The sequence below is a fragment of the Larus michahellis genome, chromosome 4 (genome assembly GCF_964199755.1).
Source record: "Larus michahellis chromosome 4, bLarMic1.1, whole genome shotgun sequence".
NCBI classification, from domain to species: Eukaryota; Metazoa; Chordata; class Aves; order Charadriiformes; family Laridae; genus Larus; species Larus michahellis.
The window spans coordinates 92,185,487-92,208,151 of record NC_133899.1 but is presented as its reverse complement, the minus strand read 5'-3'; the positions used below and the strand labels follow the sequence as shown (position 1 = coordinate 92,208,151).

Below are 22,665 nucleotides of genomic sequence, written 5' to 3'. Positions count from 1 at the left end.
CCCTGAAAAGATACTTGTAGAAAAGCAAGACGTAACTTGTGGGAATCCTCTACTGATTTAGTCATTCTAGTCATCCTTTCAGAGTCAACAGAAAGAAATAGGCACCTCCAGCATGTAATTCATCACATCTTTAAGTAGACGCCTTAGGCTGGTCATGAATTGTCCTACAAAGGCAGAAAAGTTGTTCAGCCTGGAGAAGAGAAGGCTCCAGGGAGACCTTAGAGCCCCTTCCAGTACCTAGAGGTGTTATTAGGGAGCGGAGTGATAGGATGAGGGGACCTGTTTTTAACTGAAAGAGGGGAGATTTTGGTTAGATATTAGGAAGAAATTCTTGGCTGTGAGGGTGGTGAGCCCCTGGCCCAGGTTGCCCAGAGAAGCTGTGGCTGCCCCATCCCTGGAGGGGTTCAAGGCCAAGTTGGACGGGGCTTGGAGCAACCTGGGCTGGTGGGAGGTGTCCCTGCCCAGGGCAGGGGGTGGCACTGGGTGGGCTTTAAGGTCCCTTCCAACCCCAACCATTCGAAGATCTATTTTTCTTGGAGATATATCAGAAAACAAATTATCCATGTAAATTTTACCCCCTTCTTGAATATCTTTTACCTACTGTTACTACAGCCGTAAGCACAGTAAAAGTCCCTGACTTTCCCAACTTCCTCTCTAGGCTTTACTTTGTGGGTTTGAGAGCAATTTTGGTTTTTCTCCATTTCACTGTTTCCTGCGGATGCTTAATCAGTTTTTGCCTGCACAAGACTTTCTGACGTTGCTGTCATTTTAAATTGGCGCTAGATAATTTGAATTAACTGAATCATTTCATGCATCTGCTCAGATCACCGGCGCAAACGGAAAACTGCTTGTGTTGTCATTGGGCAGGGCTTGCAATGGTGATTTTTAACAGTAGTTGACTGGAAATGTTTTGATGCTGGGATGAATCCCATACAGCTGATAATTTGTTTCTAAGAGGTGCCCATTTTTGGTTAAACTCTGTAAAGAGTTTAATCTAGTGGTTTCCAGGCTTCTTTGACCAACTCAACTCTGATATCTTGGTGCATAGTAGCAAATTGGTAATGTTAAGGACTAAATCTTCCTAAAGATGTATTTATTTACTAGTGACACATACTGCTCCAGGGGCTGTAGTTGGAAAAGACCAAACTAAAGCAGCCCCACATTCACACTGGAATGTGACCATATCTGAAAAGAGAAACTGTAGAGGTGTAGAAACACCTAGATATAAGGAGTTCAGGCATAGCACACAAAAAAATGGGGATGGCATTATGGAAAGCTCTGAGCTACTTTCAGGGGACAAAAAGGATCATTCTCTGAAGTTAACTTTACGCTGGTGATGTTAATTTACTTATGCTCCTCTTAGTAAATGGAAAAAGAAAGGATTCTGTAAAGGGGCTTAGTTTAGCTGTTCTGCCAATAGAGAGACTTTGACCGCCAGCTAGACTGGCTGCACGAAACAGAAATTAACCCTCGAGAATATCCCCCAGAGCGTGTCACAAATCGGCATAAAGTAAACTTCATACGCCGCTGTGACAGAAGATCTGAAAAGATCCTTCGCTTCTTCCTTCCTTTCAAAGGAACATTGCTGAGATTTAGAGCAAGCTAAATACTAGAGCAAGTCATATGTGAAATTTTTTGCTGTTTTCACCAGGGCAGATAATTTCCCCAGAACTCATTGTTCAGCTCATGAAGCTGCAAATTTGTGTTTCAAAATGTACATGCACAAGAGATTCTCTTTTTCTCTGTGAGTGGTTTCATTTCATTTTCTCTGAACAAGATAATTTTTGCTTATAAAATAAAACAGCATTCCAAGGAATACTTCCAGGTGTTCACCTGGAATACTTCCACGTGTTCTTCCAGGTGTATCTTTAAGATAACAAAGATTGTTTAAGATAACGAAGATTGTTATCATGGACGTGGTCTACATGGAGGGCAAACATGCTTTTAAACATCTGTCGTCCCTGCGGTGCTTGAGGTGAATGCTCTGGCTTCGTTCTTAGTACACCAGCCATAGATCCAGTCCTTTAAAATCCTGGAGGACGGCGATGGAGGGCCATATCACAGCGTGCAGCTGTCTCAGTGCGGTAACAGCCATGGCCGAAGCCTCATGCAAGGAGAATTAAACACCTGTGGGGGTGGAGGGGGAGAAAAAAGAAACCAAACAAGAAAACCACTTCATAAACTTAATACTAATCCTATATATTTCTCAGTCTGTATGCACTTCTGATAAAGAATTCATTATTAATAATGAAAAAACCTGATGAATCATTTGTCTTTATTTTTCCATGTGCCTAGGCTGTATATTGCATATCGACGCCCAACTGATTAACATGGAGAATGCAAGCACTGTGAAGGAATTCATTCTTCTGGGCTTCTCAGAGAATCAAGGGGTGCAGAAAATATTTTTTGTGGTGTTTCTGTTCTTCTATATGATTATTTTGGCAGGAAATCTGCTCATTGTTATCACTGTAATTAGGAGTCAACGTCTGAACTCCCCCATGTATTTCTTCCTCTGCTACCTGTCCTTTGTAGATATCTGTTACTCTTCCGTCACAGCTCCCAAAATGATTGCCGACTTCCTTGTTGAAAATAAAACCATCTCCTTTGTGGGTTGCATAGCGCAGCTGTTTGGGGTCCATTTCTTTGGCTGCACAGAGATCTTCATCCTCACAGTGATGGCCTACGATCGCTACGTTGCCATCTGCAGACCTCTCCACTACACTGCTGTCATGACCAGGCGTGTGTGTGGCCGGATGGTCATCGGCTCGTGGGTAGGAGGCTTCCTGCACTCCATCGTGCAGACTCTTCTAACCACTCAGCTCCCCTTCTGTGGCCCTAACAAAATTGACCACTACTTCTGTGATGTCCACCCCCTCCTACAACTGGCCTGTACCAACACCTACACTGTGGGCATCATTGTCGTTGCCAACAGCGGAATGATAACTCTGAGCTGTTTCATCATCCTGGTCATGTCCTACATTGTCATCCTGGTTTCCTTGAAAAGTCAAACATCTGAAGGGCGGTGCAAGGCCCTCTCCACCTGTGGGTCCCACATCACTGTGGTGATTCTGTTCTTCGGGCCATGCACGTTCATCTACATCCGTCCGTCCAGCAATCTGTCGGAGGACAAGAGCGTGGCAGTGATTTACACTGTCATCACCCCCATGCTGAACCCACTCATCTACACGCTAAGAAACGGGGAGGTGAAGAGTGCCATGAGGAAACTGTGGAGTAGGAAAGTGGGAAGTGAAAATGGCAAGGTGTAGAGCTGTGGTAACATTTCCAAAGGATCGGAGAAAATCAAACACATGATCCCTTTTGTGAAAGTTCCCCCAGGATTGCCTTTCGAAGAAGAGCTTGCTGTTAGTTCCTGTTGTAATTAGGAAGACACTGAAGGTTCATCTTTTAATTTGAAAGACTTTGTGAACTCTGTGACAAGCCAGCATTCCCTTTCTGTTCTCTTGTCAACTGGTGCAGGCTCAGACCTGGGGCTCCTGAGCACTAACTGAAACACCAGTGTTTAAATAAATACTATGACAAATACTGAAAATGTTGTCCAGGTGGAGGATTCCATTACTCAGGTATAAGCTTCCAGATGAACTCCATCTGGTCTGTGATCCATTCGGCTGGGAAAGAGAGGACTGTGGTCACCTGCTGCTGGAAACAGAGGGCACTTTCTGCTTGCAGTGAATGCCTTTTTATGAGAACCCCATTGTGGTGTCTTGAATCCATGGGTTTGCAAATAAAAACCTGACATTAGGTGATAGTTGGGTCATTTGCTGATGCAGGTAACAGGAGGGGGACCTTCTCCCCTTCCCCTGGCAGTGCAACAAATCCATTCTGTGGTGTTCAAAGTCAGGTTGGATGGGGCTTTGAGCAACCTGATCTAGTGAAAAGTGTCCCTGCCCAGGGCAGGGGGGTTTGGACTGGATGATCCAGTTGTGTTCCAGTTGTGTTCCAGTAGTGTTGCAACTTAGGGAAAAAAAGAGGATCTATGGCCTCTGGAAGGAAGGGCAGGCCACTCAAGACGACTACAAAGAGGTAGTTAAGCTATGTAGGGAAAAAATCAGGAGGGCCAAAGCCCAGCTGGAGCTAAACCTGGCTTCTGTTGTCAAGGACAACAAAAAAAGCTTCTATAAATATATTAGCAATAGGAAGAGGACTAAGGATTATCTCTGTCCTCTAGTAGATAGGGCTGGCAACATAGTGACCAAGGATGAGCAAAAGGCTGAGGTACTTAATGAAGTCTTTGCCTCAGTCTTCAGCAGTAGGACCAGTTGTTCCCTGAGCACCCAGACCCCTGAACTAGAAGACAGGGATGGGGAGCAGAATGAAGCCCCCGTAATCCAAAGGGAAATGGTGAGGGACCTGCTTCAGCACCTGGATGTGCACAAATCTATGGGGCCGGATGGGATCCACCCAAGGGTATTGAAAGAGATGGCGGAGGTGCTCGCCAGGCCACTTGGTATCATTTATGAGCAGTCCTGGACAACCGGGGAGGTCCCAGCTGACTGGAGGTTAGCAAATGTGACACCCATCCACAAGAAGGGCCGGAAGGAGGATCCGGGGAACTACAGGCCAGTCAGTCTGACCTCGGTGCCTGGGAAGGTCATGGAACAGATCCTCCTCAGTGCCATTACACGGCACATGCAGGAGAACAGGGTGATCAGGCCCAGTCAGCATGGGTTTGTGAAGGGCAGGTCATGCCTATCAAACCTAATATCCTTCTATGATAAGGTGACCCACTTAGTGGATGAGGGAAAAGCTGTGGATGTTATCTACTTGGATTTTTGCAAAGCTTTTGACACTGTTTCCCACAGCATTCTCCTGGAGAAACTGGCTGCTCATGGCCTGGACAGGTGTACTCTTCGCTGGGTAAAAAACTGGCTGGATGGCCGTGCCCAGAGAGTGGTGGTAAATGGAGTTAAATCCAGTTGGTGTCCGGTCACAAGTGGTGTCCCCCAGGGCTCGGTGCTGGGGCCGGTTCTCTTTAATATCTTTATCAATGATCTGGATGAAGGGATCGAATGCACCCTCAGTAAGTTCGCAGACGACACTAAGCTGGGCGGGCGTGTTGATCTGCTTGAGGGTAGGTTGGCTCTGCAGAGGGATGTGGACAGGCTGGACCGATGGGCTGAGACCAATGGTATGAGGTTCAACAAGGCCAAGTGCCGGGTCCTGCACTTGGGTCACAGCAACCCCATGCAGCGCTACAGGATTGGGGCAGAGTGGCTTGAAAGCAGCTCGACAGAAAAGGACTCGGGAGTGTTGGTTGACAGCCGGCTGAATATGAGCCAGCAGTGTGCCCAGGTGGCCAAGAAGGCCAACAGCATCCTAGCCTGTATCAGGAATAGTGTGGTGAGCCGGACTAGGGCAGTGATCATCCCCCTGTACTCGTCACTGGTGAGGCCCCACCTCGAGTACTGCGTTCAGTTTTGGGCCCCTCGCTACAAGAGGGACATTGAGGTGTTGGAGCGTGTCCAGAGAAGGGCTACAAAGCTGGTGAGAGGTCTGGAGGACAAACCTTATGAAGAACGACTGAGGGAGCTGGGGTTGTTTAGCCTGGAGAAGAGGAGGCTGAGGGGAGACCTTATCACCCTCTACAACTACCTGAAAGGAGGTTGTAGAGAGATGGGGGCTGACCTCTTCTCCCTGGTGACAAGTGATAGGACGAGGGGAAACGGGTTCAAGTTACGTCAGGGGAGGTTTAGATTAGATATGTTTAAAAAAAAGATATGTTTAAAAAAAAGATGTGTTTAAAAAAAAGGTAGATGGGGCACTTAGGGACATGGTTTAGAAGTGGCTCTTGTCAGGGTAGGCTAAAGGTTGGACTCGATGATCTTAAAGGTCCCTTCCAACCTCAACAATTCTATGATTCTGTGATCTTCAAAGGTTCCTTCCAACCCAAGCTGTTCTATAATTCTATCTTCTTCACCTATCACTGATGCCATCCTCCCAACCATCTCCTCTATCTTTCAGCTCTCAGGTTTTTTTATTTTAATGTTTATACTAATACAGAATCATACATCTAATGAAAGACACTTTGCTGAATGTAAAAAATTAAGGAGTTGCCAAAGAAGGCATTTGGAGGCACAATTTCTTGTGTCAATAGAAAAAAGAAAAAAGAACTGTTGAGGAACTATTCCGGTATGCAAGACAACTCCTCCCCCAACAGAGCATATTTACACACCCACACAAGGGAAGAAGCATGTTTCCCATGGGAAACAGCTGGTACACCTACTCTCGGGAGAGGGAAAAGAAGAAACATGAGGATGAAAGACCAAACCAGTGCAGTGCCAGTCAAAGCTGTCACAGGGTGATAAGCTATAGCAGCTCAGGGTCTCCACCTGAGGAGCTACAATGAGACAAGAGACCCTAATCCCTACCTTGCCAGCAGAAAACCACCAAATCAGCTGAGTGAGGAAGGAAGAGAACTGCTTGATTCCGTCCAAAAGTAATTGAAGCACTTCTATTTCTTCACTTAACATTCCCTATAAACACCTGCACCCGTCTTACACCTCAGTGTGACTTAAGTAGGATTCAAGGTTACGAGGTGTTCCCAGCACAAGCTAGGGCTTATAACTTTAGATATATACACGAAATTATATAGATGGGTATATATATTAAAAATAGATACTTTTTTTTTATGCTTTTGGGAGTGAACAACAGGGGGTTTTTTTGACATCTCACTTTTGGGTGCTGCTGGGCAAATATTCGACCATAGTTTCTGGAAGGTGTTACTGAACACAACAGTGGGCTCCTCTACACTTCAGTAAGAATTCTTAGAAGAACTTAATTCCTGAGATAAAGGGTTGCTTCTGTGTTTTGCATTGTCTCAGTAAAACCTGGTAAAACAGTGAGGACTAACCACAAGCCTTTCTAAATTTTTGAAGTAATTTCCTGGTTTACTTCTTGTTTCAGATTTGTGCAGCAGATGTCTAAGAGATAACAGTCTATCGCACAGTTGCGGTATTTCTTTTGTGCTGTCAACGTGCAATGGTAAGAACGAGTTAGTAAGAAATAAGAACATATATGAGAAATATTAGCTTAGGAGAGAAGCAGGATTTATATAAATGTCCTGTGCAAGAGACATCTTTACTTCAAGAACACTTGATTGCAAAGTTAAGGTGAATATAAAGCTTGCAAATGGCCAGGTGTGGTGTTTATTTGAACCAGAAATTCTTCCAGAAGAAATACATGTCTATTTATCTGGACAGCATTACAAAGCCAGCCAGCAAACAAGGAGGCAAGCGAACCCTTGTGCGATGTAACGGTCTGGATGACCGCACTCCAACATCGCTCTCCAGAGACTACCCTAACAGCTACCCAAAGTATTTTTAGCTCCTTGTCCACTGATGATTTCTGACAAAACTTGGTATGCCTCTGGGATCTCATTACTCCCGATAGTCTTGTGCTTCTGCTGTGTGTTTTACTTCAAATATTTCTGCTACAATTTCCCCAGCTTGTGGGACGTAATTGTTCTCGTAGATGCTCTTGGAAGTCGCTTTCCGCAGAATGAGAAATGCAGATGGAAAGTCAGGCTGTTCTTTTCAGCCACTGTAGGTTTTGGAATTTGTGGAGATACGGGCGGCTTTCTCAACATCTACGCAACAACTTGCAGCTGAGACATTCTGATAAAAGCACCTAAAGCGGTCAGAGGAGGTCATCAAAGGACGAATAGCAAGCGAACTCTCAGAAAATATGAACTGTGTAAGTTTTCTGATGTTATTCCTTTGTTTTGTTCAAGTGTGACTGAAATCCTACCTTTAAAAATAAGCATTTCTGGTGAGCGACTTTTGTGAGGTCCATTTCAAGAATTAGAAAAAAAATCACTTACAGATCTTTCAGCCTTTGTTTCAGTTGGTGTCTTATTTGCCTTCCCCCCCCCCCCCCCAGTTATATGTCATTTCCAGAAAGATCTGTCAAAAGGACATTGTGTCCTCTCAGCGTTACAGAGAGGGCTCAGGAGCTGACGACAGCACTTCCGATGTGCTCAGCCTTACATTTTCGGAGCTGTACGTGTCAGGCAACGGTGGTCATGACACACACACTTTGGTCTTCCCCACGGTGCTTCCCCTCTGCTCAAGGACAGGCACGGAGATGGGGATGGAGACACTAAGGAGACTTTCCTCTGTTGGGGAGTAGCCACTAGGTGAGGCTCAGGAGAAAGAACGGAGTGTCCTGTGATTGTGAAACAGAATTCAGACCCCGAAGGGCTTGCTGATATCACAGACAAGGCTATTACACCTTTGCCACTTCTGTCTTCATGGATAGATTGAACACTAGTGGTACTGGTGTGCTGCATGGGAATGCCTCAACGGTGAATTCACGGGTGTTGGTGAGTAAAGCAGGGTCACTGGTGGTGCATTTGCTACCCCACTGTCACTACCGGTGTATTTATGAGGTGTTGCGCACTAAGTCCAGCACCTGGGTGAGGTATACAAAGCCCTGCTAATGCACCATTAATGCAAATTAGCTCCAGATTCGTTCCTTCGTGTAGTGTAAGAAAGGCAGTCCAAGAAAACACTGTCCGGTTCTTTCTGTGACTGAACTTACTCGGGTCTATTACGCTCAGAGAGATAATAAGGAATAGTTCTGTGGCATTCCTTTAGAGGACTGAAAAGGAAAGTGCAATCACTGCTTGTGCGAGGACCTTCCTCAGGCCATGATCCAAGTGTTGAGACTTGAATTATAGTCGCACTGGTCACCTCTTATTTCCATTTCAACATTATAGGGTAACAGTGGGGGGACCTGGTAATTAGTCGTCTTTTTTAGAAGAGGCAAAGGCAAGAACTAGGATTCCTGAGGATATTATTTCTACCACCCTCCTCAAATAAATAACCTGAGCTTGTTATTGTATATGTCAATAATCCATTCTGATTTGGACTTTACCTGTTATTCCTTGAGGGAGGCATTGACTTTAAATGGAAACTGTCCCAAAAAGTCAGCAAAGGAAATTTAACTTACCAGCGGTCAGTATGTGTGTGCACTGATAACGTCCCCCGTCTAATGCTATAGCTGGCATCTCTTTTCTGTGCTTCAGGTCCTGTCTACATGGTGTCTATGGAGAACAAAAGAAATGTGACGGAGTTCATCCTTCATGGACTGACACAAGATAAGACAGTAGCAAAAGTGTGCTTCTCATTATTCTTACTCTTCTATGCTGCTGTCGTTCTTGGAAACCTGCTTATCATCATTACTATAAAGACAAGTGGACAGCTGAACTCTCCCATGTACTTCTTCCTGGGCTACTTGTCTTTTTTAGACATCAGTTACTCTACTGTCACAGCACCCAAACTCATTTATGACCTCCTTGTTGAGAAGAAGACCATCTCTTTTGTGGGCTGCATAGCTCAACTGTTTGTGGGCCATTTCTTCGGGTGCACTGAGATCTTCCTTCTCACAGTGATGGCCTATGATCGTTGCATTGCCATATGCAAGCCGCTTCGTTACACAAATATTGTGAACAAGCATGTCTGTGGCTGGCTGGTGGCAGCTTCTTGGGTGGGAGGCTTTGTGCACTCCATGGTGCAGACCCTGCTGACCATTCAGCTACCGTTTTGCGGGCCCAATGAGATTGACCACTATTTCTGTGATGTTCACCCTTTACTGAAGCTGGCCTGCACTGACACCTACATCGTTGGTGTCACTGTGGCTGCCAATAGCGGTGCGATTTCCCTGAGCTGTTTTGTTGTTCTTGTTGTGTCCTATGCTGTTATCTTGGTTTCTTTGAGGACGCGCTCTTCCGAAGGGCGCCTCAAAGCACTCTATACCTGTACCTCCCACATCACTGTTGTAGTTCTGTTCTTTGGGCCATGTATTTTCATCTATATGCGCCCTTCCACCACCTTCGCAGCCGACAAGATGGTCTCCGTGTTCTACACCATCATCACGCCTATGCTCAATCCCTTGATCTACACCCTCCGAAACCGAGAGGTGAAAAATGCCATGAAAAAGTTGTGGAGCAGAAAAGTGAAGCAGAGTGAGCAATGAAACAACACGGTGCATGTTTGTAAAATGATGTGAGCTTAAGAAACCATGGGGAGGGAAAGAGAATTGTTCAGGAGAGACTTTCCAATAGCGTTGCTCTGTTTTTAGCCCAGCTGTGCAGAATAGGGCTGACACTAAACTCAATGGTTTATATAACTCATCTTCTTTGGACCCTGTCAGTCAAAAGGATGTGAGGTTATTGCCAGCTACCAAACCTGAACATTGGGGGTGGTATTGTGGCATTTACCTTCAGGCACCTCATAGCTGTGTCTTGGGTATTTGTCTAGGCTTCTCCTGGCATTAGGAGAAACAACCAAGTATTTTGAGAGGTTGTTCTTTCCTGCTGGGTCCTAAAAGCTTTGGAGAGCAGCATCTCCTTACAATTCTGCACAAAGGAGTGACGGTGGTACCAAGCTTCCAAGAATAAACAAACCTTTCAGTACAGCACAGCCTTGGCAGCTTCTATCTCACGTATTTTGATGTGCTAACATGAGGTGTCTACAACTGAGCGGTCAGCAGCCTTTGGGTGGACGGGACTCATTTCGTGGTCAAATAGGACCATGAGAGAAGAAGGAGGTTATATTAGGTCTCTGCATGACATGGAGAGATGGCAGATTGTACTGAAGTGCCAGCAAATAAGTAAACACCGATATGTAAATATTAAAAATGTTTTCCAGGCAGAGCATCTTATTAGCTAGGGTGTGAATTTTCAGTCAGGCAACCTCCAACTACTCTGTAGCACGTCCAGTTGGGAAATGGTGGCCCAAGGTGTTGGCGAAATTGATTTGTTGCCTGCTGCTGGAAGCAATCGTACCATTGGCATTCCCTTCCTGCTGGTAAAAGCCTTGTTACGAATACCACATTGTCACACGCTGAATCCATGAGTTAGCTATTAAAAAGCTGGTACTAGGTGCAAGCATGATCACTTGCTGATGCCGATAACAGGAGGGGAATCTTCTCTCCTTCCCCCGTCAGTGTAATTTCCTGTAATAATAATTACTATTATTACAGCTCTATGTCAGTACCATGATTCAAAAGCTCACCAGGCTAATAGCAAAAAGCTTTCCTACAACGGTGAATCTGAATGTTCCCATTTTTATGTATTTGGTACTTTCTGGTCAATGTGCTATCTGCTTCAGTTTTGTTCTCCCTTCTGCCCCTGGTTCCTCAAACACTCATAACCTAAGCAGTCCAGTGACAACAAATGTAAGACGTGCAAATTAATGCCCAGGTTCAAAAAAACCTCCTGTACTATAACCTTAAAATTATGGCTATTCTTGCTTGGATGAATTTCATTTATGGGAGCCCTGCTGTCCAACACCTTTCCGAGACCTTAAGTTCGTGTCATAGGTGACCTTTGTAATCTATCAGGGCAGCAATCCAAGCATGGTTAAAGACCGTAGACAGTGACTGATCCACAATCCAGTGGAATTGTCAGGATAGTTTTTGTAGCTTTATTGAGTCACTGGATGAAATTTCATATTTTGGCCGGTATTCTGGAGCTTTTACACTAGTATTATCTAAGGGGTAGGTAACTCAGTGGAAACACAAGAATTAAGTATTTCTCCATATTGAAAAGCAACCACGTTCCTAGCTGAACATGGAAAACATTCCTCATCTAAATAAGAACGTTATTGTTTGGTTGACATTTTCCGCAGCCGTTTCCAGTATGGAAACTTAGAAATGCTCCTAGAATCTCAAGAATCTGGGCAATGCTCTTCTACTACAAATTGACCGACTGTGGTCAGGGCATTAATTTCCTAAAAACTTCTATCGGCACTAATATTTTGGGAAGGGAGGCAGAGGAACAGGATGGCCTTAAAATTGTTGACAACTCATTCATTTGCCTCAAGGTGATTGATGACACATGGAGACGAAATACAGCAGTAAGTCCTTGTTACTTTATGATGGTAGTAAAATTAGAAGTAAAACATCACTCCTTGGACAACACATTTTTATCATTTCTCCATATTTCCGGACAGAATAGGAAGAGAAAGACATAGCAATGACTGACAGAAGAGGAAGGTTTATCTTCCCTGCTCTTAGAGGGTAAATCCAAGTGTGTAGTCACCAAGATTTCCTTTCTAGATGTCCAGGTTCTTCCTCACTGGAAGAGACTACCTCTTTCACTTCCTGAAGATGTAGCCAAAATGGCCATAAAATTCTGTTGATCATATTTCTTCTTTTTCTAGATGGCATGCTTTCAGAGACTAGTTTTCTGTCTCAAGTTCATGCCACGTGGTGGGTTTGCCTTGGCTAGCTGCTGGGTGCCCGCCCGCCCCCTCACCCACTGTCTGCAAAAGGACGGGGGGAGAAAAGGAGATAAAAAAGCTTGTAGGTTGAGCTAAAGATAGGGGGATCTCTTACCCATTAACACCACGGGCAGAACAAGCTGATCTGAACTGGAGCCATAGTTCTCAGTGGCTTATCACCGCTGACATCTATGGCCTGCCCAGACCTTCCTTTGTCTTGGGGAATGAACGTTCATATTAATTTATCTTTACATCTCATCCTGATGAGGTGTTGATCCAGTCTGTCCCTGAGTGACTGCAGTTTCCCACCGACGCTACCTGTCCCAGCTCGGCAGCTTCTCTGAGCTCAAGCAACATTTCCTGGTGCCCAACACTGTCTCAATGCGGGGATTGGTAGTACAACCCTACATTTATGTTTTTATTTCTAGAAACTCTTTCTTTTTTTCCATACAGATTGCTTCTGAGTGCTTAGAAGTGCGTGGTGTCTTACCCTCTCTTTACCAACATTCAGGACTCTGTGCACAGAAGGTCACTGAGCAAATTGATGAACAAATTGCACGCCAAGGGACCCGGCCACCAAAACTGTTTAATAAGGCCCTCAGGTAGCTGCTTGGAGTCTGGTAACGACACAGTTCTCACAGGTCCACCTCCGCTGTGGAAAACTATCTTTTGCTTGTGCTTAGTATCCAATATGTTGCAGGAGTATTTATATGCTGTGTTGGGATGGGATGACTTCAGGGAGAAGGAAGATGCGGGAAACACAGAGGTCAGTTCAGAAAGCCTTGGAGGGGTTGCCTCATTGGATCTTTCTGTCTACGTGATAGGTGGAAAACGGGACTTTGATGCCATCACTGTAAAATTTGCCTGTAACCTGTCGGGAAAAGCAAAATTTCTTGAAAACCTGGAAAAAGAAACTTAAATTAAAGCAAGGATATGGCAATTACAAGCAGGAGGAAGACGCGTGGAACAATGCCCTGACCCGTCGGATGAATAACTTGAAACAGATTTGGAGTGAATGATTTAAAATGTTTTCAGACAACAAATGCTCTGGAGTTCAGCCTTGAAAGTTCATGTATCAACATTTAGTGACTGGGTACAGTAGTAACCATTTTTTCCTCTCCTTTGCTTATGTTCTTCGTATCAGCCATGGAATATTAAAGTATGTGTGTGTGGTTGTGTTTGCTTATGTGAAAGGCAGAGAGAAATGCTTGGTAATCTCTTGAAAAATATACAGAAGAATTTAAACACTACTGTGATGTTTTAGTCATTTGGATCCTTCAAGGCAGCTCCATTTAATGTTGATTGTACCATAAGACATCTAGCATGGGGCAGGTGTCCATTTATATTCAAGGACAGATATACTATCTTCTATGGTAGAAGTCCTCTCTGCAGTGTCACGATCCAAAGAAAGTAAACCGAGTCGTGGCTTTAGGGTGGTTATTCCCCTTCGTTGACTATACAGGAAGCCAGAGGTGGTAACTCAAACCACGATGCCTGTTCTGCAGGTCTCTGTCTAGTACAATGTCAGGCAGTTCACACTCTCTGCGGCTGGGATAGCTCTGGAAGACTACTGAGCCCTTGGGAGAGGCCGAGAGGAAAAAGTGGGGTCATTTCTAAACTAGTGCTGTGATTTACAGACATATATTCCGAATTATGCATGAAGCAAATGTGTTTGATAGGAAAGAGATACAGTCTTCGAGAAATACCATGAAGTGGTAGAGAATAGAGGGAAGTGCTCAGGTATTGGCAAAAGGCAACAGAGACGTATATGAGAAACAGACACCGCTTTCTTGGTAGTAATCTCCTGCTTCCTGGCTTATAAACTCTTAGGCAGAAATGAGCAGCTGATGAATTTCCTGGTGTGACCGTAAATGAAAACGAGCATTCCTCTGCTGGTCGCATTTTAACCTCCACAAGACAGTGAGTGCATTTGTCTACTGAAGAACTTTAAAAATTACTCTGAGCGACAAAGAGGTAGAGAAACTGTGCAGAGTTTTGCAGCTTCTGCTATGTTAGCAAATACAGTTTCTTCAGGAGAGCATGTTCTGGTGACAGCAGGCCTAAGAGAGCACTCAAGCTACTAAACAGCTGATAGCTCAATGGAGAGGAAGACCAGTGAAGAACCTCCCAGACCTGGTTTCTGTGCAGGTATTTCTAGTTTCAGAGTGGACAAGCTAACTGGAGAGCCCTTTCGTCAATTTAGAGGAATGCAATTAGGAATAGAACGTGGAACAGCTCATGGTTGAACCATATATTGTAGACACGGTGCTTGAGCACGGCAAGCGTTCACTTTCCATCACGGCACTTTAAACTCCCAGTAGGTAAAAGGACGGTGTCGCATTTTTCCAGCATTCGTGGCTCTCGTCCTGTGAGAGTAGGATGTGATTCCTCCCTGACACAATGGGAGCACGCACTTTGTCACGCCGACTACAATGCGGAAAAACAGTGGTCAGAGTGAGTTCAGGGGTGAGGGTCAGTGTGGAGGAACCAGAAACCTGGAAAGGGAGCGGGAAGGCAGGAGCAGAGAGGCAAACGCTGCTCTTTGCAAACACTGTAATTTATGATGTGTCACTGTGCTTTCTGTAGCAGGCAGAAATGCATCTTGCTCTCGTCACCCATGTACCTTGGAGCTGGAGCATGTCCCCTTCTCATCCTGGTCAGCCCATGGCTTCTCCCCCAGACCTGTGCTATGGGAGCCTGAGCTGAGACGATGGCACTGGGAAACTTCTCCCGGGTGACTGAATTCATCCTCCTGGGGCTTTCTGATAGAAGGGAGCTGCAAGTCCTCTTCTTCACCTTCTTCTTCCTGGCCTATGCCATGGTTCTGCTGGGGAACCTTCTCATCATTGTCACAGTCAGGACTGACCGCAAGCTGTCCTCACCCATGTACTTTCTCCTCTGCAATTTGTCCTTCATAGATATCTGCTGCACCTCTGTCACCTCTCCCAGGATGCTGGTGGACCTGCTCTCCCAGAGGAAGGCCATTGCATTTGAAGACTGTATAGCCCAGCTCTTTTTCCTGCACTTTGTTGGGGCATCAGAGAAGTTCCTCCTGACTGTGATGGCCTATGACCGCTACACTGCCATCTGCAAGCCCCTGCACTACACAGCCATCATGAGCCGGCAGGCGTGCTGGGTCCTGGTGTCTGCCTGCTGGACAGGGGGCTTCCTCCACTCCATTGTCCAGACGCTGCTCACAGTCCAGCTCCCCTTCTGTGGCCCTAACAAAATCGACAACTACTTCTGTGACGTGCCTCCGGTCATTCAGCTTGCCTGCACGGACATCTATGTCACTGCGTGGCTCATAGTTTCCAACAGCGGCTTAATAGCCCTGGTTTGCTTCCTGGTGCTGGTCACATCTTACACGTTCATCCTGGTCACAATCAGGGTCCGCCTCACTGAGGGGCACTGGAAGGCGCTCTCCACCTGTGCCTCACATGTGATGGCCGTCATCCTCTTCTTTGTACCCTGCACATTCATCTACCTCCGGCCCTTTTCTACCTTGCCCTGCGACAAGCATATCTGTGTGATCTACACTGTCTTCTCCCCGGTGATGAACCCCCTCATCTATACCCTGAGGAATAACGAGGTGAAGGCCTCCATGTGGAAATTGTGGAAGCGCTGCAGAGTCTTCTGAGACAAGCTGGGTTTGCTGCAAACCTGGAGTTACTTTCCTACAGACTGATGGCAGATTGGGGCATGGGAACAGGGTTGGAATCCAACATAGAATCATAGAATCTTCATGGTTGGAAAGGACATTTAAGATCATCGAGTCCAACCAGAAAACCTACAATCTCTGCCACTAGAGCATGCCCTGAAGTGCCACATCTAGACGTTCCTTAAACACCTCTAGGGATGGCGACTCAACCCCCTCCCTGGGCAGGCTGTCCCAGTGCCTGACCACTCTTGCAGTAAAGTAATTCTTCCTAATATCTAACCTAAACCTCCCCTGCCGCAACTTCAGACCATTTCCTCCGGTCCTGTCATTATTCCCCTGGGAGAAGGGGCCAACACCCACCTCTCTCCAACCTCCTTCCAGGTAGTTGTAGAGGGCAATGAGGTCTCCCCTCAGCCTCCTCTTCTCCAGACTAAACATGCCCAGCTCCCTCAGCCTCTCCTCATATGCCCTGGTCTCCAGAGCCCTCACCAGCCTGGTAGCTCTCCTCTGGACACGCTCCAGCACTTCCATGTCCCTCTTGTACAGAGGGGCCCAGAACTGGACACAGCACTCGAGGTGAGGCCTCACCAGTGCCGAGTACAGAGGCACCATCACTCCCCTGCTCCTGCTGGCCACGCTATTCCTGATACAAGCCAGAATGCTGTTGGCCTTCTTGGCCACCTGGGCACGCTGCTGGCTCATGTGAAGCTGGCCGTCCACCAGCACCCCCAGGTCCTTTTCTGCTGGGTAGGTCCAAACCTGTAGGACAATATCTGAAATCCAAAGGATGTTTAGTTCCAATTAAGGAATTAACCTAACCTTGGTTTCTTCAGAGTGGTAGATTTCATTGGTGCTCTTACCTGTTTTGTGGGCTTTAGGTCCCCTCAGTCCACCTATGGATTTTTCACTGCTGCAGGACAGATGAGACGTTTTTAGGATTTTTACTGCTCACATAGCTTTGCAATCGTAATCGCATTTTCTGATGACAATTAAAACATCCTTCTCTGCACCCTCAAAGAGAAGTCGGGAGGGCCAGACTCTCGAGTACAGAGTGACAGCGGGATGCAGTGAGCTTTGTGATGCAGGGAGCAAAGTAGAAGTTTTGCTTGGGCAGAGCTCGGGTGTTCGGGATGAAATTCTAAGGGAAAAGGAATTATGCTGCGGAATATAGTAGAGTTGAAATAACAACCATTTGAGTGCTGGATCTGCATGAGTGGGAAACGTTGAGCAGCCTGTGAACATCGCTTGGAAAGAGTAAACCACAACAGAACTTGCACTAACATTGTACTGTTTATTAAGAAACATGGAGAAATTTGTAAGGCATGGCTAATTCTTTTCCCTGAATTACAAATCAGAAAGATCTGAACAACTGTGTTCTTTGTCGGTGTCTCTGTTCCCCCTGTTGTCTTGTCTTTGTTTGTTTCCATGAAGTTCCTCTGTTTCTCATAAAAATGAATGGACTCTTCCCATCACCACAGCCGTTTCTCCACCATGGCAAGTGATCACAACATCTTCAAAAACATTTCAGATCCCTTCTTAAGGTATAACCTACTGTTACCACAAAAATCTGGTTAGAAAGGAGTTCTGGAGCTTGATCCTCTTGCCATATTGTTGGTGAAAGAAAATTGCTCTGCTCTACCCTACCCTACCCTACCCTACCCTACCCTACCCTACCCTACTCTACTCTACTCTACTCTACTCTACTCCAGCTCTGAAACTATTAGGTGTGTGGAAAAAAAGATTGTGCTGTCCACAGCCACTGGCCAGTTTTTAGGCTGCTGCTTGGTTTTTGGACTGCTTCTCACGGGCATTTTCTGAATTATCTGAAATAACAGAGACAAAGTCAGTTTATATTTAAAACTGCGGTTCCACTTAGCAAAGGATCGCTTCAAGACGACGTGGAACTAGAGTGTTACAGTCTAGGAATCCTGGAATAGTCTTACTCCAGTTTTGGTAACTCCCAGCACTGTAAAAATAAAAAGCGGCTCCAAAAAGGCTTGCAACAGGTTAACAATGGAACTTTTATGTGTATGTACAGACATGGAGAGATCAAAGGTCTTTAGGGAAATCTGGCACGTAACCCAGTCCTTACCAGAGGGACTTCCAAGCAGTGACCCAGCGGCTTCTGCTTGGCTCATACACGAACTGCTGAAACGCACACAGAGGGTGTTTCCCAATTCGGAAAGGGAGCAACTCTGCCTGTGTTGAAATCCGCTGTTTGAGCAGCATTGAGGAGCAGCTGTGACGGAATGGTTGGTCTTCTCTCAGAAACATGAAAAATGGGAAACAGGTCTTTCCCCACTGGTGAATAAGACCTGAGGAACGCGAGGTTCGTACTAACCAGTGTAACTGGTGAATTCCCACCCCCATGAAGCAAGAATTAATCTCTTTTTTTTTTTTTTTCCTGACCCTCTAGTATGTATTATGTGTCAAAGACCTTTCTTACCTTAGCCCCAGAGGGTAGCAAGGCTATAGCTGACACAGTATTTCAGAATACATGGGGGAGTAATGGGGTTATGTTTACATTCAGTCACTTGGATCCCCTAATTTGAAGGACATGGGGTGCGTTTTTGCTTTCTGCCCCTTTCTACCCTTTAGCGCTCTGTGAGGTAAGGTACGTGAGCTCAGAAGTAACATTTCACCTGGGTTGCTCGTCTGATCTGCTTTTTATTAACTGTTGCTCATCTGCTCTTCTTTGTAGTTAACAACGAAGATCTGTGGATTTTGACCATGAAGGAAGCTTAGACTGATGAGGTCAGATGGACTCACTTGTGGTGCCGATTTGGGTGAGACAAATCGATGCGCTTATCCGTATTCGGAATAACTTGGGACAGCCCGTTGCTGAAGCTTACAGCTAGAGCCACGCTCAGCTCTTCGAACAGAGGATGCCTTGTATCTCGCTGTCACCACATTAATATATAGCGTGATGGTGTAGTGTTCAATACAATATAACACAGGATAATATATTATCAACCACTAGCAGCAGCAAACAATAAATATCACAAAGGCGAGTATTGGCAAAATATAAGCTCTTCAAATTATGGAGAGATATATATAAAAAACTGGTAATATTTTTAAAAAATGTTGAAAAACTGAAATTTTCTGAACAGTTTCACTTGTGTGGGGTCATAATTTTCAAAGAAATAAATCCAGTACAAGAATTTCCACCTATTATTCCTGTCCTTTGCCACCAGATGGCAGAGGCACGTAAATTTGTGTAAACTCATACACTGATACTGATGTTTACAGGTAAATTAAAGACGTTGGAGATTCTGTTTGCAGGATTTTCTTTAGCCAAAGCCACGACAGACACATAAGGATGCGAATTTTTTTAACCTTTCAGAGCATAGTCATAATTCTCTCACACAAGCAAATTATTAAAATCATATGAGGGACAATATACAGAAGAAGAAGTGACACAATCCAGCATTCCATCTGGGAAGATAGCACCAGTGTTTGGGGAAGAAGACTAAAGAATAGCCAATAGGATTTTGTTCTGCGATGCGTTTTTAATAACTGACATTTCCACCTTGCAGCAATTAAGTTTCTGTACTCCTTTATCCTTTATGAGGGCAGCAATTATGTCACCAAATCCATCAGAAGCTCAGTGTCTGCCATCAGGAGAACACTGTAGGTTTCCTTGTGCTAGAATGATTTAGGATTGGATTCTTCCCACCTAAATTAGGGCATCCCACTGCGGCATCTCATTCTGGAGCATGGGTGGTTCAAGGTCTCTCGATAGAGAAAAAGATCCCTTTAAAGGGAAAAAAAAGAGAGAGGGTTGAGCGTGAAGAAGTTGGCGCCATCTGCCAGTAAGCACGTCCAGGTGTTGTCTGAGTCTGGTCAGTCATCCAAGCTGCCACCGTACTCGGTGGAGAGAGGCAGTTCCTGGGAATGATTCATCCCATCCTCGGGAAAAAATTGCTCTTGGAAAACGCTCGTTTCTTTCTCTTTGAAGAATATAGAGGAAGGCTGATTAAACGGGTCGCTTGCATACAGGGAGGAAATCTTCCCGTATGTTTACCCCAAGTCTTTGACAGGTACAAGTATTTGAAATAGTTCATCATGGAGATTTACCTCACGTATCGGTGTGGTGTGAAAAACGGCGTTATGGCACGGTACAAAACCGTGGGCTTGGAGGGTAAGGCAGGCGGATTTCCAGGGCAGGCGTTTTTACCCGTGTATTTGCCATTGTCCCTGTCTGTCAAGCGCAGTGCATCCCAAATACAGCTGGTCTACCGTGCAGGTGAAGATTGTCCGAGCGACACGTGGTGCTCCTTGGGTCGATATTTCAGAGCTGCGGCGCATCTCCTGGGCACAGCTCTGCAGAGGATCCGGAAACGTCAGGTTTATTGTGTGTATACAACAAGGAGGATTCATCTCGATGAAGCTGAGCTATTTAAATATTAGATGACTTGATCTAATCTAGTTGTCTAGTTGTCCTTATAGTACTGGAAAGAAACAGGCCTTCTCAGAAGATAAATGATCACATCCCTCTTACAAACTCATCTTAGGGGTCATAAATTCTCTTCTGGATCTGCTCGTATAAAAGCTTTCACTGCAGAGAGAGCTGATAACCTGGTTACCGCCAGGTGAGGTTTTTTGCATCCGACATCTCCTCCATCGTAGTTGCATCGAAACTCTCTGCTTGTGCTGCCGTGATGATCGGAGATATTTTATCTGCCCAGGGCACAGGGAAAGCTCCGGAAACTCTGTACGGAAAGAGACGAGTGGCCACAGCGTCACCAAAATTGGGAGTGAACTTCTTAACACCAACGTAGTCTTAAGAAGCAGGCATGCTTTTATTCGACGCTGGGCACATGGGGGATCTCTCCACCCAACATGTCCACTGAATGCGAGATTCACAGAGACTTGTATCCACACAGAATATGCATGGTCATTACATTTCCCAGCGCTCATTGCCATATTCATTACATTTCCAGAACTCATTTCCATATTCACATCACCTTGGCACATGCGCATTAAGTCTGTTAGGGGCTTCATGGTAGGTTTTGTGTGGTTCCTCGTGGTGTACGGTGGCTGGTTTGAGCTGATAATAGAGGAATCTCTTTGTATGGATCGGGGAAGATAAATGCAGAAGCTTTTGCAACTCCCCCATTTATTTTGCCATTGTTATCGGTCCCTCCAGCCTCTTCGAGGATGTGGTGTTCTTCGCTGTTTGTTCTTGGAATTGTTCAAGGCCAGGCTGGATGAGGCTTGGAGCAGCCTGGGCTGGTGGGAGGTGTCCCTGTCCGTGGCAGGGGGTTGGAACTGGGTGGTCTTTAAGGTCCCTTCCAACCCAAACCATTCTGTGATTCTGTGATTCTGTGATTCTTCAGAAGGAGTTACATTTACCTATTTACCAGACTCTCAGTCCCCGGTTGGAACAGCAGCACCAGCTACGTGTCTGTCTTTTGTAGCCAGCAGTATCTAATTCCAATTTAAGGCTCAGACAATGACAACACAGAAGACTAGAACAGTTTTCCTTTACAGATTGTAATCATAGAATCTGTGATTGTCCAGACTTTCCACCTTCTCACTCAGGAGCCCACAGATACCGGTCCATTTGTTATATCCCCAGGATAGATACATGGGGGAGACTAGATCAAGAATAAACTCGTTCCTTGATCCCAACCTTGTTTTCCAAGCCGATGAATTGCTGTAAGGAAGTGGGAGGCTTCCCACTTTCTCCTCTGGTAGAGCGCTGTCTTCAATCAGCCCTGACCCCCACACCAGCAGAAAGAGGAGGGAGATCAGAAGCACTGACGGGTCATTGATCTTCCAGGTCAAGACAGATTTCCAAATATCTCCTGTCTTTGCGCAAATGATATTTCTTTTTACTGGTGGATTCCTACTTCTGTAATCTTCCTTTGTATTAGAGAGAAATGTTGAAATATTCAAATGTCCTCCGAGTCAATTAGGGTAAATTTCAATTGAGAAAAATAAAGATCTATAATTTTGAATCATTTCAGTAAAGAAAAGGTTTTATTAGACACTTCATAATGTATATTATAGAAATCATACACAATCATATTTTAGATTAGATAAAACTAGACAGGAAAAAAGGCATGAACCATGTTTTATCTTACTGAGGCAAATGCATCGATTTTCTAAGATACCAGCTCCCAAAACTGATCTGGCATTTTGAAACTTCTTAATCTTAAATGTCATAATGGTTCGAAGTCAAACTATGCCAGATGAATAGCCAGGCAGCTGGCTTAAAAAAAAGTAAAAATAGTTTAAAATATTCATGGATCAGGATCGCTTAAGTCGTGGGGAGAAATATCCCATCTGGTGCTACCAAGGGCTACCAAGATGATTAGAGGACTTGAACATCTCCTGATGAAGAAAGGCTGAGGGATTTGGGTCTTTTTACTCTGGAAAAAAGACAGCTGAGGGGGGATCTTATCAAGGCTTGTAAATACTGAAAGGGGGGGTGTCAGGAGGATGGGGCCAGGCTCTTCTCAGTGATGCCTGGCAACAGGACAAGGGGTAACAGGCACAAACTTGACCATAGGAAGTTCCATCTCAAGACGAGGAGGAACTTCTTTGCTGTGAGGGTGGCAGAGCCCTGGCACAGGCTGCCCAGAGAGGTGGGGGAGTCTCCGTCTCTGGAGACATTCAAACCCGCCTGGAGGCGTTCCTGTGCCACCTGCTCTGGGTGACCCTGCTCTGGCAGGGGGCTGGAGGGGATGATCTCCAGAGGGCCCTGCCAACCCCTGCCAGTCTGGGATTCTGTAGTGCAAAATGCTGCGTCTAAACCAA

General features: G+C 45.4%; 3 protein-coding genes across 4 annotated transcripts; all 3 read left to right on the top strand.

The window, feature by feature from the left end:
* The first annotated feature begins 281 nt into the window (after positions 1 to 281).
* Positions 282 to 3,266, top strand: LOC141743109 (olfactory receptor 4S2-like). Its single transcript, XM_074586830.1, has 2 exons — positions 282 to 289; positions 2,324 to 3,266. The coding sequence occupies exon 2, from the start codon at positions 2,331 to 2,333 to the stop codon at positions 3,264 to 3,266; it is 936 nt and encodes a 311-aa protein (XP_074442931.1). The 5' UTR covers positions 282 to 289; positions 2,324 to 2,330.
* Positions 3,267 to 9,054: 5,788 nt separating this feature from the next.
* Positions 9,055 to 9,993, top strand: LOC141741636 (olfactory receptor 4S2-like). Its single transcript, XM_074582485.1, has one exon. The coding sequence runs from the start codon at positions 9,055 to 9,057 to the stop codon at positions 9,991 to 9,993; it is 939 nt and encodes a 312-aa protein (XP_074438586.1).
* A 4,938-nt stretch (positions 9,994 to 14,931) lies between these two features.
* On the top strand, positions 14,932 to 21,728 carry LOC141741635 (olfactory receptor 4E2-like). 2 transcript variants are annotated; one of them, XM_074582484.1, is made up of 2 exons: positions 14,953 to 15,845; positions 21,686 to 21,728. In XM_074582484.1, exons 1-2 carry the CDS (start codon positions 14,953 to 14,955, stop codon positions 21,726 to 21,728), a joined length of 936 nt encoding a protein of 311 aa, XP_074438585.1. The 2 variants fall into 2 exon arrangements, with proteins under 2 accessions (XP_074438584.1, XP_074438585.1); XM_074582483.1 differs by lacking the exon at positions 21,686 to 21,728 and having other exon boundaries at positions 14,932 to 15,879.
* Positions 21,729 to 22,665: the final 937 nt, after the last annotated feature.